This window comes from Pantherophis guttatus, chromosome 1, assembly GCF_059756535.1.
Source record: "Pantherophis guttatus breed Tessera chromosome 1, ASM5975653v1, whole genome shotgun sequence".
Classification (NCBI taxonomy): Eukaryota; Metazoa; Chordata; class Lepidosauria; order Squamata; family Colubridae; genus Pantherophis; species Pantherophis guttatus.
Genome location: NC_142063.1, coordinates 225,536,627 through 225,550,590, shown reverse-complemented (window position 1 = coordinate 225,550,590; position 13,964 = coordinate 225,536,627). Strand labels below are relative to the sequence as shown.

Genomic DNA, 13,964 nt, shown 5'->3' with positions numbered 1-13,964 from the left:
TGCCCACAGATATGGCTCCGCGTGTCATCTGTGGCACACGAGCCATAGGTTCGCCATCACAGGTATAGGGTCTCCTGCCAGGGGTTTGGACAAAAAGACCTCCAAGGTCCCTTCCAGCTCTATTCTGACAATCTTCTGGCACCTTAACAAATCGGCAGTTTTATTGTGGCACAAGATTTTCTCTACTGCAGTCACCACAAAGGGTCTCAGAGGTTAATGTAGAATGCGTGTAATGCATGCTTATACACACACACACACACACACACAAGCCGTTTTACTACTCTGAATGTTAAAATGTTGTTTGAGTACACTTAACTTCCTTGCTGCCAATTTTCCAATACATTATAAAATAAAATATTCTTTATTTGATATGCATAGTGAAAGGATGCAATTTTTGGTCTCACAAAATTGCAGGTTTTTTTTTTTTAATTTGATTTATATGCCGCCCTTCTCTGGAGACTCAGGGTGGCTTACAATGCGTTAAGCAATAGCCTTCATCCTTTTGTATATTTATACAAAGTCAGCTCATTGCCCCCACATACTGGGTCCTCATTTAACCTACCTTAGAAAGGATGAAAGGCTGAGTCAACCTTGAGCCTGGTGAGATTCGAACTTACAGTAATTGCAGACAGCTGGTGTTAATCATATTGCTTTTAGTCTGCTGAGCTACCAGGCTCAGTAACGGAACATTGAACTTTATTCAGAAAACCACAGACTTACATATTTAATATAATCCAGTATTGCCATTCCAATACTTAACATCCCCAAACATACCTGTAGAACAAACTAAAAAACTCTACAGTATTCCCATAGAGATTGGCAGTGGAATTTCAGGATTCAGGATGCAACAAATGGGATGTTAGGAGATGGCAGCAGGGCTGCCTAAACCTAATTTAGCAATTAGTGACCCACACCTATGGGTGTTTATTCAGCAACAAGTCCCGTTCAAATCAACAAATTTATTCCAGCAGGGTTAGCATACACAGGGCTGCAGTCCAGGAGTTAATGGAATGTTTTGAGAGTCTGAGCTGTTTGATGTTATGCAGACAGCATTGCAAAGAGGTGGACTGACTCAGCTCCATTTTTAAGCAGGACTGAATGGTTACCTACAGTATCTCAGGTGCCATAACAGTGGATTTCTTGCATAGTTGAGGTCGGAGTCTGAAGTCTTTTCTGATATGATACAGTTTTAATGGCTTTAATATGCTGTATTGAATAATTATTTATAATAACCAGAAATCCTTAATACTTATTTATTTTAATTATACAAGTATTGTTATTTTTTATTAACACTTTGTTAATTTAAAAAAATCCAATTGCTTCAATTAAACCAAAAAAAACCTTTTTTAAAAAAAGAATATGTCTCTACTTTGGCCTGAGCTCCACTGCCACTACTGAGAAGTGTCCCTGTGCTAGCCAACCAGAAGAGCAAAGATCTACAGGGAGGGGGGAATAGAGAGAGAAATGCCTCAAATTTTGGTCATATGAATGTGAGAGTGCTACATCAGCCAAAACTTCAGGGGCCAAAATATCATTTGTTCAGTGCTGCCATAACTTTGGATGGTCATTGAACAAATGGTTGTTAACCTAAAAACAACCTGTGTATATATACATCTCTTTGATTCTCTGCTTAATTCTATGTAGTACTGTGTACAAGTACAAAAGAGGCAGTTTTGTCTAGTGGTTAAGACACCAGGCTAGAAACTAGGAGACTCTTAGTTCTAATCCCATTTTAGGCATGAAAGCCAGTTGGGTGACCTTAGGCCAGTCACTCTGTCTCTCTCTCAGCTTCACAGGATTGTTGTTGTGGGCAAAATGGGAGAAGGAAGGACTAGTGTGTGTGTTTGCCACCTTGTAATATTTATAAAAATAATAAAGGTGAGATATAAATAAGTAAATAAATAAATAAGGCTCAAATTATGTTAGGTATTTTTTCCAACCAAGAAATGTTATTAATAAATCTTGATGGCCACAGTGGTGATTCTGCCTCATGCTTATAAAAATAAATAATAAGGGGGAAAAAACCTTTCTTTTCAGAATAATATATCTAGTGAAGGGAGCTCAAAATGGTGGTAGGAGTAATATTACAGATTGATCTTGTGGATAACAAATATTTCTTACTTAACAAGATTGCAGGCTAATTATCAAGGCATCCACCTCACTGGTGAAGTCAAGTATAAACTCATCCCTTTCCTGCAGGACAGAAAATCCATTTTCATATTTACCCTATTGGTTTTACGCTAGTGTTCTAACCAACTGAACTATTGTTTGACTATGTGCCATCAAGTCATTTTCAACTCTTAGCAATTACACAGATTCCCCCCCCCCACTATGACACTCTATCCCTAACCTGTCCTTTTAGATCTTCCGATGGTGCAATCACAGCAATTAGACCTGAGTCCCATCTACCTTGCTACTGGTCACCATCATCTTCTTTTTCCTTCCACTTCCCCCAGCATTAAGGCCTTCTGTAGAGAGTTAGGTCTTCACACAATGTGCCTAAATTAGGATAATTTGAGCCTTGTCATATGTGCCTCCAGTGAGAATTCTGAGTTGATTTGTTCAGTGAGCCATAGGTTGGGTTTTTTGATGATCATGGGGTTCTTCAACATCAAAGTTCAAAGGTGTCCTTAATCTTCTTATCCAGTAGATTACAAATTGTCCACACAGCTATGAACTATGCAAGTCCAGGTCCAATCCAAGGTGTTGCTTATTACCTATAAATCCCTTTTTGACATAGATCCAGGTTACCTGAGAATGGGATTGGGCTTGTGCCAGCAGAAAGGGTACACTGCAGACCCTGTCAATCAAGGAATTATGCTTAGCGAGATCCAAGAAAAGAGCCTTTTCTTCTGTAGCTCCTGCCCTCTGGAATATTGAGATCCTCACCCACTCTCTTGGCCTTAAGGAGGGACCTTAAAACCTGGCTCTGGCTGTTGGCCTGGGACTAGGATGGGGCCATGTCATCCTGGAAGTGGTTACTGGATTAATAAAAGATCCCACCTCTACTTCATTGTACACCCCCCCCCACACACACACGCACCTATCTTAGCTAATGTATTTCTCTATTATTGTAATGTTATATTTATTGTTTTACTGCTTTAAACTTTTATAATACTGTTTTATCAGATTGTGTGCTTCCAACATTGTGTGACTGTGAGATGGATGGTATATAAATTTAATAAATAAATAAGTAAATGATAAATCCTAAACTGTGATCCACTAAATCTCTGCTTTGTTTAAAGAACTAGCTGGGCCTTCCATATTCACTTTTCCAATACATTAAACAACTCTAGTGCAGTGGTGGGTTCCTCCCGATTCCGCCCGGTTCCGCCGAGCCGGTAGCGGTGACGGTATGACGTCACCAAACTAATTCTCCACCCACCCACCCCACGTTATTCTTGCCTTTTATTTGGCCCCACCCCCAATCTATTGCTGCCTCCCGAGTCCCAGCTGATGGCTAGAGGGAAAAAAACTGTTTAAACTCTTGCCACGGGGCTTTAAAGGGCCGCCCTACAGCTGATCAGTGTTAAAAGAAAACAAATGAGTAGACCGATGCCTGCAAAAATAAATGGATAGACCAGTGCCTGCAAAAATACAAGTAGACCAGTACCTGCAAAAATAAATAGGTAAACCAGTGCCTGCAAAAATACATGGGTAGATAGGTGCCTGCAAAAATAAATGAGTAGACTATTGCCTGCAAAAATAAATGGGTAGATCGGTACAGCTCTGCAAGCAGTTAAAAGCCTGGTAGACCAGTATCTCTGCCAAATCCTAAATAATTGTCACATGACCATCAAGCCACGCCCACAAAATAAGCCACACCCACAGAACCGGTAGTAAAAAAAATTAGGACCCACCCCTGCTCCAGTGGGTATAATGAATAAAGCAGACAGGGATTTCTTAATATATTCTCTCACTAATAAAGGCTTATATGCCATTTCTATCAAACATTTTCTCAATTGCTGAGATTAGTTTAGCAATTTATGAGACAACAAGAATCCAATATAAACCTACAGAGTTGAGATTTCTTCTATAAATTTCCATATGTAATATTCTTAACATTATGTGGGAATATCAGCAGCATCTTCTTTTACTTTACTCCTAATCTAAACAATTGCATATAAAGCAGCTTAGAAAAATGAATAAACATCTAAGAGTTCCAAAATTTGCTTCATTGCTGCAATTGACAAACCATGGTGTCATAGTAATGAGACTATTAATGAGAAAAGAAATTAAGATCAGAGCATGAAATTGATGTAGAGCAATTTTAAAAAATGACATTTCATTTATAGAGGAGTTATACTGATCCACACATCCAAGTTCCTGGCTGTCAAGCCATGCAGCCTAATTCAGTTGCATACTATTTCTAGAAGCTGTTTTACATTATATATAGCGTATTCAATTCTTGTTGGAACTACATTACATAGAACATAAGAAATCCATTAGTAGGCTCCCTAGCTTTTTTTTTAAAAAAAAACAATTGACGTAGCCAAGAGGCTTTTCACAATTAACCAGGCTCAGATCATCCTCTGCTATTCCAATAAGGGGAAAACACATCAATCCTCAGTTATAACACCTTAAATAGGAACAGAAGAGGTTCATTATCTCTTTTTTACACACAGATTTTTTTTCCTGTATTAAAACTCTGGGGAGCAATAAGTACCTGCCATGTGTGACATTGCCATTGCTGTTCATTTCAAGATTCTTGAATGTTCCTGAGGTCAAAGGTTAAAAAGACTCTACTGTAATGAAATGGGAGGGTGCAGGTTGTACAAAGCTGCAGTGCAAATTATTATCTAGAGAGAGGAGCATCCATGACAACAGATAAACCTAGAAGACAAATATGTGATTGGTGAGCTGGGGTGCATTGTAAGGCACCTGGGGGAGAATAATGAGTGCAAGAGGGAAAGAGGAATACGCTGTAGCAACGGTGCTTGTAAAGTCAACAAAGTCCCATGATTCTAATTGGTCAAATGGGATTTGTGTTGTCCCAACATTGAGGAACAGGTTAGTATCAGAGTTTTGTTTTTGAACACACTTGTTATTCTATAAAGGGATAAAGTTACTATAAAGTTACTTTCCAGACCTATCACAATACATGAAATGTCATACAGGCAATCCTTGACTGACAATCAGTTGCTTAGTGACCAGTTGAAATTATAACAGTCCTCTGCGACTCAGTTTCAAGTTCTGACGGACACACACACACATACCACCTGTGGTCACATTATTGCATTTTAGGAGTTTGGCAAGTGGTCTGCATTTACAGCAGTTTGCAGCGTCCTGTGGTCACATGACCACGATATATGAAAGTTTTTTTTGCTGGAAACCAGTGTTGTTGTTGTTGTTTTTTTAATTTGATTTTATGCCGCCCTTCTCCGAAGACTCAGGGCGGCTTACAATGTGCTCAGCAATAGTTTAAATGTTCATCGGGTACAAAGGGTTTGTTTAATGGCCATCACATTTGCTTGATGACTATGGCATTCGCTTAGTGTAGGCTGGCTCTTTGGGTCCTCTGCTGTGGCTCCCTGTCAGGTGATCCCACCACTGGCTGGCCCCACACCTCGCCCTCCCCTCCCAATCACTCCTCACCTGGCCTGAGAAGTTAAGGGCAACGGCGGAGAATGGGGAAGCGGCTAAGACAGAGACAGAGAGATACAAACAGAGGGGGAGAGAGAGAGAGATATAGAGAGAGGGAGAGGGGGGGGAGGGGGGGAGGGGAGAGAGAGAGATGTCAAAAGAATTTTGTGGTTGAGGCCCAATCTAGCATCAGCACAAGTTTTCAGATCTCTTGATAAAAGATCTCGGTACTCTTCTACGCAGTTTTCAAGCATCCTGCTTGGTTTAATTAGTGAAACATGAAGGAAATATATGTATTTCATAAAAATGACAGTTTTTAAGTTACTAGTCAGTGCTTTGGATACTGCTCTCAAACAAAATTGGCAGATTGGATTATCATGATTCATTTAACCCGAGTAAATAAACCAATGCAGTATGATGATGCAGTCCAATACAATGTCATCAGTCCACGCATAATCAGTATGGTTCAGAAAATTCACAGAAGAGTCCAACTTCTGTGACATGAGCCTTGGTGGTGCAGCGGACTAAACTGCTGTTAAAGTAGCACTTAGCGGCCAGCTGCCTGCAATTACTGCGAGTTCAATTCTCACCAGGCTCAAGGTTGACTCAGCCTTCGATCCTTCCGAGGTAGGTAAAATGAGGACCCGGTTTGTGGGGGCAATAAGCTGACTTTGTATAAAATAGAACACCGCTTGTGGGGGGGGCAAAAAAGCCCTACTAAGCAGGTATATACAAAACTATGAAAGCTATTGCTTAATGCATTGTAAGCCACCCTGAGTCTCCGGAGAAGGGCGGCATATAAATCAAACTAATAAATAAATAAAATAAATAAATAAACTTAGCTGTGTTCCCCAATTTGCCATGAGAATGTTCTGTGGCCTCTGTTTCCCCTTTTCTAGAACTCTTCTCTGAATAGAAGCTTTCCTTAATGTAAAGAAGTCACATAATCTGAGACTTGACTGCATCTCTGTTTGGGTCCATTAGACATTGCCTACACCAAGCACACCTGCTCACCATTCCTTGTTTCTAGTATAAAATGCAGTAAATTAAATTAGGGAGGGGAATTTAAATTGGGATTAATGTAACTGTATTTAGATAAGAACAAAAGAAATCTTAAAAGATTCTGTTATTAGTGGAGATGAAATCTCTTTCCTGTTATGTTTCATAGCTTTAACCATTAGCGATGCGTCATTCAGCAACCGCAAATCTTCCTGGATGTCATTTGAGCCCTTCAACATTCGACACAAAGTTCATATCTGGATGCAATTCCAGACCTTTTCAGGAAACGGCATCCTCTTTTACACTGCTCAGCATCTGAGCTCACGATCAGGTAAGGCTTTCATTTTACTATCATGTGATGGGGGTGGGGAGGGGGGGAGAAAGGCCAAATGAAATATTACCTGATTTGATTAATGTGTCATGATTTTGCAAGAGGTGAATTGTTAGGATATTGAATTTAGTAGCTGGAACAGCAAAATGTACAATAGGCCAGAACACACAGTTGTAGTTGATTACAGAGTGCTGACTCATGCATGATGTAATCTACGCTGTTATTAGTTGCTGTGATTATAAAGGGGGTATTTCCTTCCCCCCCCCTCTTTTTTCCCCCCGGTGTGTTCTGTATTCTGTTTTAGATTTACCTCATGACGTGCCTGTGTTCCTGACGATCTTACGTTCTTCCTTTTCTGGATGATGACAAAGACTGCTATAAATTTGAATATTAAATATGTTTATATTTATATAAAAGACAAGAAGTTTGTGTCCGTGTCTCCAATTTCATCTGGACAGGTGCTGCGCAATTCCTTGACATGAATGAATTGATAAACATCCTGTGATGGTACCTTTAGCACCATCAAACAACACCACCTGACCATCCCAGGTCCTTGGAAAGGGCTCGATAACTGAACAAAAATGCCAAATCCAATCTAAAGATCCGGCTCATTGCATGACAAATCATAATGATAGTGCATGATTAAGTTGACCACTTTTACACTAAAAACAAAATGCACTCAAGTCAGCTGCGACCATTACAATTAAGACAGTTGTTGTGGCCTGTCAGCCGCCAACCCCTCCAGCAGCCAAATCAAAGGAGGCGGCGGTGCCATGGGAGTCAGGGTCAGCATCAAGGCAACCTGAGAGCTCTGAGGGTGAAGAGGAGTGGAGTTGGCAGAGAGACAGACAGAGGCAGAGCCTAGGCTGTCCGTCAGCCCTCAGATGGAGAGTCAACAGCCCCCAGGTCTGGAGGTGGCTGATGAGGAAGAAGAGGAACAGCTGGGTCCAATGCTTGATGCACGGATGTGCAGAAGGCAGAGGAGAGGAGAGCAGTGGAAATACATGGGCCGATCCTTGGGAAGGAAGAACCACCGCTGCTAGCGAAGCCCCACCCTAGCTCTGGGGATAAAAGGCAGGGGGCGGAGATGAATAGATGTGGCAGACAACCTGCAATGAGAAACTTTTTTGCCAGTGCTGCCAGCGGTAATAATAATAATAATAATAATAATAATAATAATAATAATAATAATAATAATAATAATAATAATAATTTTATTTCTATACCACCCTTCTCCTGAAGGACTCAGGGCGGTGTACAGCCTATTAAAAACACAAAACAAAACAACAATTTAAAATTTAAAATCATTAAATAATTAGGCTCCAATTAAAATCCCAGAATTTAAAATACCCCAATTTAAAATCGTTATGTTAATAGCCCGGCCTGGCGGAACAACAGGGTCTTTAGTGCACAGCGAAACACCCGGAGGTCGGAGATCTTACGTATTTCCAGGGGCAGTTCATTCCACAGGGCTGGGGCTCCCACAGAGAAGGCCCTCCCCCTGGGTGTCGCCAGCCGACATAACTTGGCCGATGGCACCCTGAGGAGACCCTCTCTGTGGGAGCGAACTGGTCGGTGGGAGGCTATTGGTGGCAGAAGTCGGTCTCGAAGGTACCCGGGTCCTATGCCATGGAGCGCTTTAAAGGTGGTGACCAACACCTTGAATCGCACCCGGAAGACCACTGGGAGCCAGTGCAGCTCGCGCAGGAGGGGTGTCACGTGGGCGCAACGAGTTGCACCCATAACCACCCGCGCGGCCGCATTCTGGACCAGTTGGAGCCTCCGAGTGCTCTTCAAGGGGAGCCCCATGTAGAGAGCATTACAATAGTCCAATAAGTACAATAAAGGACTCTTTGAGTTAAACGTCAGAGAGTTTGTCGTGTTTGGGGAGCTGAGTCAGGACAACAGTATTAGGAGGGTCTGGGAGCAGCAACCCAAAGGTGCTTCTAGACAGGCCACTCCTAACATAGTCAGTAGCTTTGAGAACCATGCAGATTTTCTATGTTTCAGAAAGAATCCTATTTTCTGAACAATTAGCATCAATCACTCCATCCAAAGAATGTGATGCTGCCATATTTTCTGAGTCATCTGCTTCCATAATCTGCTCATTTTAGAAACTTTTGCTTTCAACGATATTTCCTAATACAGTTTCAAAGGGCTACAGCAGGGAAGAGGAACCTCCAGTGTCCAGGCCTATTCCAGCTTTTCAGGCCAATTCAGGCAGCCAGTGGAGCAACAAACAAAGCCACTGCCTCCTTTGACTTACAGCCCCATCAAGCTTCACTCATGCCTCATGCATGGATGGACAAAATATTCCAGACAGTCATTTGTTCTCAACACTGAAACATTTTCTCATGTTCAATTCTACTGCCATTTTTGTCATACTACTCAGCTCAGCCCCTATTTCCATTTTTGTACCATTTGCTTGCTATTTTTTAAAATGTATGCAAATGCTTCTACGTTTCTGAAATAAAATAATATTTGCGGTTTTTCACCAGGATAAAATAGGGGAGGTTTAAAGGTAAGATTATGGAATGTATTTATTCTCTTTGCTTTTGAACTCTGTGAGGAAAATCTAGGACATTGCACAAGGGAAAAGAAGATTTTAAAAGCATGAAGTTTTGTCTGAGTAAAAAGACCGGGAACAGGGGCTTTTGACCAGTCAGGTGCCGTTTTTCATAAACTTCTTTCGAGGCTCTAAACTAGGGATCTCCAAATTTAGCAACTTTGCTTGCTGGGAATTCTGGGAGTTGAAGTCCATAAGTCTTAAAGTTGTCAAGTTTGGAGACCCCTGCTTTAAACTCCTGTGTTGACGTAAACAGAAAAACAATCAAAAAGAAGATTTGTGCCCATGATGGAACTGGTTTGTGAAGAAGTCTATAAAAGAACTAAAGGTTGCTTTTGATTTTTCAAATTTTTGAGCCCAACTTCAAGGTAGATTGTTCTTCTGCCTTTTAGAAAGACTATGCAAATAAAGTGAAGGGCAAATAAAGTGAAAGTCCAATTAAATAAATCTTGCGATCACATTTTATTCCGCTTACTGCCCCTCTTTTGCTTCTTTGCTTCTTTGTGCATTAAAAACATAACAGAACAAAATGAAAGTGCTTTCTTTCTTGGATCCTTCAAATAGGAAAAGGTTGAAGCCTCTGTTATGTCAGTATCTAGGATTAAACTGTGCCTCTCCAAATAAGTCACAAGTGTTGTGCATCTCCGTTCTTTGAGCTTTAAGAAAAACGATTTATTTGAGGTGGTGAAGGTAGTACAAGGCAAATGCTAGACAATCTATTAAATGATGCCTTTGCACAGATTATCTGTTAAGACTGTGAACAAGGGTGACTATTCCAAAGAAAAGTCTGTAGCAGCAAAACACATCATCTTTTTTTTTTTTTGCTTGAATACATGTTGTAATGAAGGTCGGTCACTGGTTCTTCGAAATATTACTTTAAAACTAAAACAGGATGTAACATTTCAAATCCAAAGAAAATGTGTTCTTTCAGTGACAAATTGCAACTCATAAATGTTCCATCCAGCTTCACTGGTGGGAAAATGTGGGTTTTTGGTTTTTTTTTTACATCTGCCACTCCTCATCCTACCCTGATCCACATTGAGCCCAACTGCATGAAGCACACACTATGTATCTTAGTGAAACTTTCTCTCCTTCTCTCTCTCAAATTCCCCAGCTCTTATCAAAACCAAACCTAAACCAGGACATCATTTAAAAGAGAGAGAGAGAGAGAGAAAAAAAAAACGAGCTCCTAATTTTTTCTTTGGAAAAATAAAAAAACCAAAACAGAACAGTGCTCAATACTCAAAAAAGAAATTTTAAATACGGTTTCTTGAAAATGATTTATATTTAAATCCAACAAGGTTGTTTTACTGTATTTAAGAAGAGTATGTGTAACAGGATAGAAGAGAAAGCCTTGGTAGGAAATTTACTTAGTGCCACAAACATACATTTCAAACCACCATTTGAACCCTTAAAAGAAAAAGAGTTTGCCATTTGTCATGTTTGCCTTCCAAGGAGCCTGCCAAAGCAAACATACTTAGAATGACGAAAGGCCCAGGAGAATATTGGTTAGTGGCAGCCAAAACAGAGGGGATGCCGTTGCTTGGTTTGCAAAGCACATTATGTAAAAAAACAAACCAACCCAGACTCTTTTCTTCAGCTGCTATTATGTAAAGCTTAGCAATGCAATTCTTATTTGGTAGTTATGTAAACCTTAACAAACAAGTACCATGAGATTCATCTGAGTATCTTCAGATTGCTAACTAATGGCAGAGTGATATCCAGTGCTGCCTTGGCATTCTGGATGTTGTAATGTTGACACATATGGAAGATACCAGACTGCTAAAAGCTAACTTATTGTTTAGTTGATTTTTTACTTGCTCAGAGATACTAATGTGTTGCATCTTTTTCTCTTTAGGGGACTTCCTAAGTATCACCATGGCAAGTGGATATATACAACTACGTTACAACCTTGGGGACAGAACAGTAGTTTTACAGACATTCCAACCTGTCCATAGCACAAATAAGACCTGGCTTTTAATTAAAGCAGGAAGAGTTGGTAACGAAGGCTACTTGGATCTTGATGGAATCAACGTAACTCAGAAAGCTACTAATGGCATGACTTCCTTAGATACACAAACTGATTTCTATGTAGGAGGACTACCTTTCTTAAACTTGGTTAATCCCAGGGCAATTAAGAATGAGCCCACTGGCTTCACTGGCTGCATTAGGGAGATCTTTGTCAATGGCAAAGAATTAAAACTCAACGAGAAAGGAGCGAAAGGTGGTTCTAATATAGGAGACTGCGATGGAACACCCTGTGGCTATAGAGTATGTAAAAACAATGGGAAATGTAAAGTTGTAGAGTCTGATTTCTCTTGTTTGTGCCCCAAGCAATGGATAGGGAAGACATGTGAGCGGTCTATTTATTGTTCACATAGTAAGTGTCTCCATGGAAGTGTTTGTATACCCAACCCTGTTTTATTTTCATATACGTGCGCCTGTAAACTTGGCTGGACAGGCCTGTGGTGTGAAAAACAGCTCTCATTTTTGATTGCAAAGTTCACAGGCAATTCATACATCAAGTACATTGATCCCAATTATGAAGAGAGAGATCTCAGATTTACTAGGGTCTCTTTCAATTTTACCACTGGTCAAATGGATGGTTTGCTCCTTTGGTTAGGAAAGGCTGAAGACGAAGATAATGACTTCCTTGGAGTAGGACTTGAAAACGGAATGCTAAAAGTTGTAGTTAACTTAGGAGAAAGAATTGCCGTCCCTCTTATTCACCAAAGAAAGATGCTGTGCTGCAGAAAATGGTATTTTGTTGACATTGTGCAGAACTGGACTCTCATTGAAGTGTATCTTGATGAGGAACTTGTTCTTTTTGAAGATCTGGATCCACAGAGAAAATATACAGTTCTAAACTATGGGGGCATTTGCTATTTTGGAGGGTTTGGACTTGATAGGAGAGTAAGTGCTGTCACCTCAGGACTATTTAAGCAAGAACTAATTGGTAAAATAAAGGATGTTGCCCTTTTTCAGGATTCAAAAAAAATAAATCTAACTAAGGCACAAGGATATAATATATATAGTGGAGATAAGGACTAACCAAGTAATAGAGACAAGGCTGTATTGTTTATTTAAATTTGTTATAGTAGCTCACTCTGGTAGACTATGGGCAAGCAGTTATAGATCAGGGGTGTTAAACTCAATTTCGTTGAAGGCTGCATCAGGATTGTTTGACCACATGGGGCCAGGGTGGGCATGGCCAGCTCGACGTTACTCGCATCAGGGGCGCCTGTGGTGGCCCGAGCACTCTGCCAGCGAAAACAGGCTCCCAAAAGTGGAGCTCACAAGGGCCACCCGCAGTCCTCCCGAGCTCCGTGTCCTGCAACCCTCTACCAGCGAAAATGGAGCTCGCAAGGACCACCCGTGGCCCTCCCAAGCTCTGTTTTCACTGACAGAGGCACCGTGGGCCAGTCCTTCAGTTTTCAGATCTAAGCACCCCATGGGCTGGATCCTGTCCCAGGCCTTCAATTTCACACCTGTTATAGATGGTCCATAATAGAACACTTGTAATTTGCAGCCTATTGCTTGTCTGATTTATTTTTTACAAAATATTAAACTCAACATGTTGCTTTCATGGATTGTTTCTATGCTCTTTGATTGTCCACTCAATTCTTCCAATCATACAGTCTGACTTGTAGGTCATTCATTTACCTCAATCCTAGTTTGATTTTGACTCTTCCTTCCCATGTTTCCTTTATGCTTGAAAATTGCTGACTTTGTCTTTTAGGTACTTTTCATGATTCATTCCTCATATTCCTCATCACCATCACCAGAATCACCCACCTGCATTTAATTGTGAAAGAAACCTCTCAAATCAATGTATTTTGCCTCTTTTGTTTCAGCTCCATTTTCTTCTCTTCTTTCTTATCCTCCGCTATCTAATTTCTGCTATTTTAATCTGACCTAAATATTTCCTTGTCAAATTGAATTGCAAAATTTTTAAGAAACTTCATTTTCAAGAAACTGAATATTCAGACTTATTTTATCAACTCAACCAGGGTCAAATGGTTTCCTATGACAAATCCACAAGATGGGGGTTATTATTCAAAAATAAAGTTAATTTTTCTTATACCCATTACATTTTTCTTATTCAATTTACCGTATTACCCATTGTCATTAAAAATATATCAGCTAATAGTAGAGAATGGATCATATAATTTGTCAATGCAAGTACAGGTAATCCTTGATTTATGACAATTAACCCCCAAATTTCTGTTACTAAGGGAGACAGTTAAGTACGTTTTGCTCCATTTTATGACCTTTCTTGCCACAGTTATTAAGTGAATCAGTGCAGTTAACAACACAGTTAAGTGAATCTGGATTCCCCATTGACTTTACTTTTCAGAAGATTGTACAAGATGATCTCATGACCCTGGGACACTGCAACCATCCTAAATATGAGCCAGTTGCCAAGCCTCTGAATTTTAATCATGTGACCATAGAGATGATGAAATGGGTGTAAGTGAAAAATGG

The 13,964-nt window shown here is 40.3% G+C and overlaps 1 protein-coding gene across 1 annotated transcript in view; it reads left to right on the top strand.

Moving 5' to 3' along the window:
- EYS (EGF-like photoreceptor maintenance factor) overlaps positions 1 to 13,569 on the top strand; it is a 765,120-nt gene extending 751,551 nt beyond the window's left edge. Inside the window, exons 44-45 of the mRNA XM_087882471.1 lie at positions 6,752 to 6,913; positions 11,338 to 13,569. Of these exons, the coding sequence (XP_087738597.1) occupies positions 6,752 to 6,913; positions 11,338 to 12,530 (1,355 nt within the window). The 3' untranslated portion in view covers positions 12,531 to 13,569. The remainder of the gene's footprint in view (positions 1 to 6,751; positions 6,914 to 11,337) is intronic.
- The last annotated feature ends 395 nt before the right edge of the window (positions 13,570 to 13,964 follow it).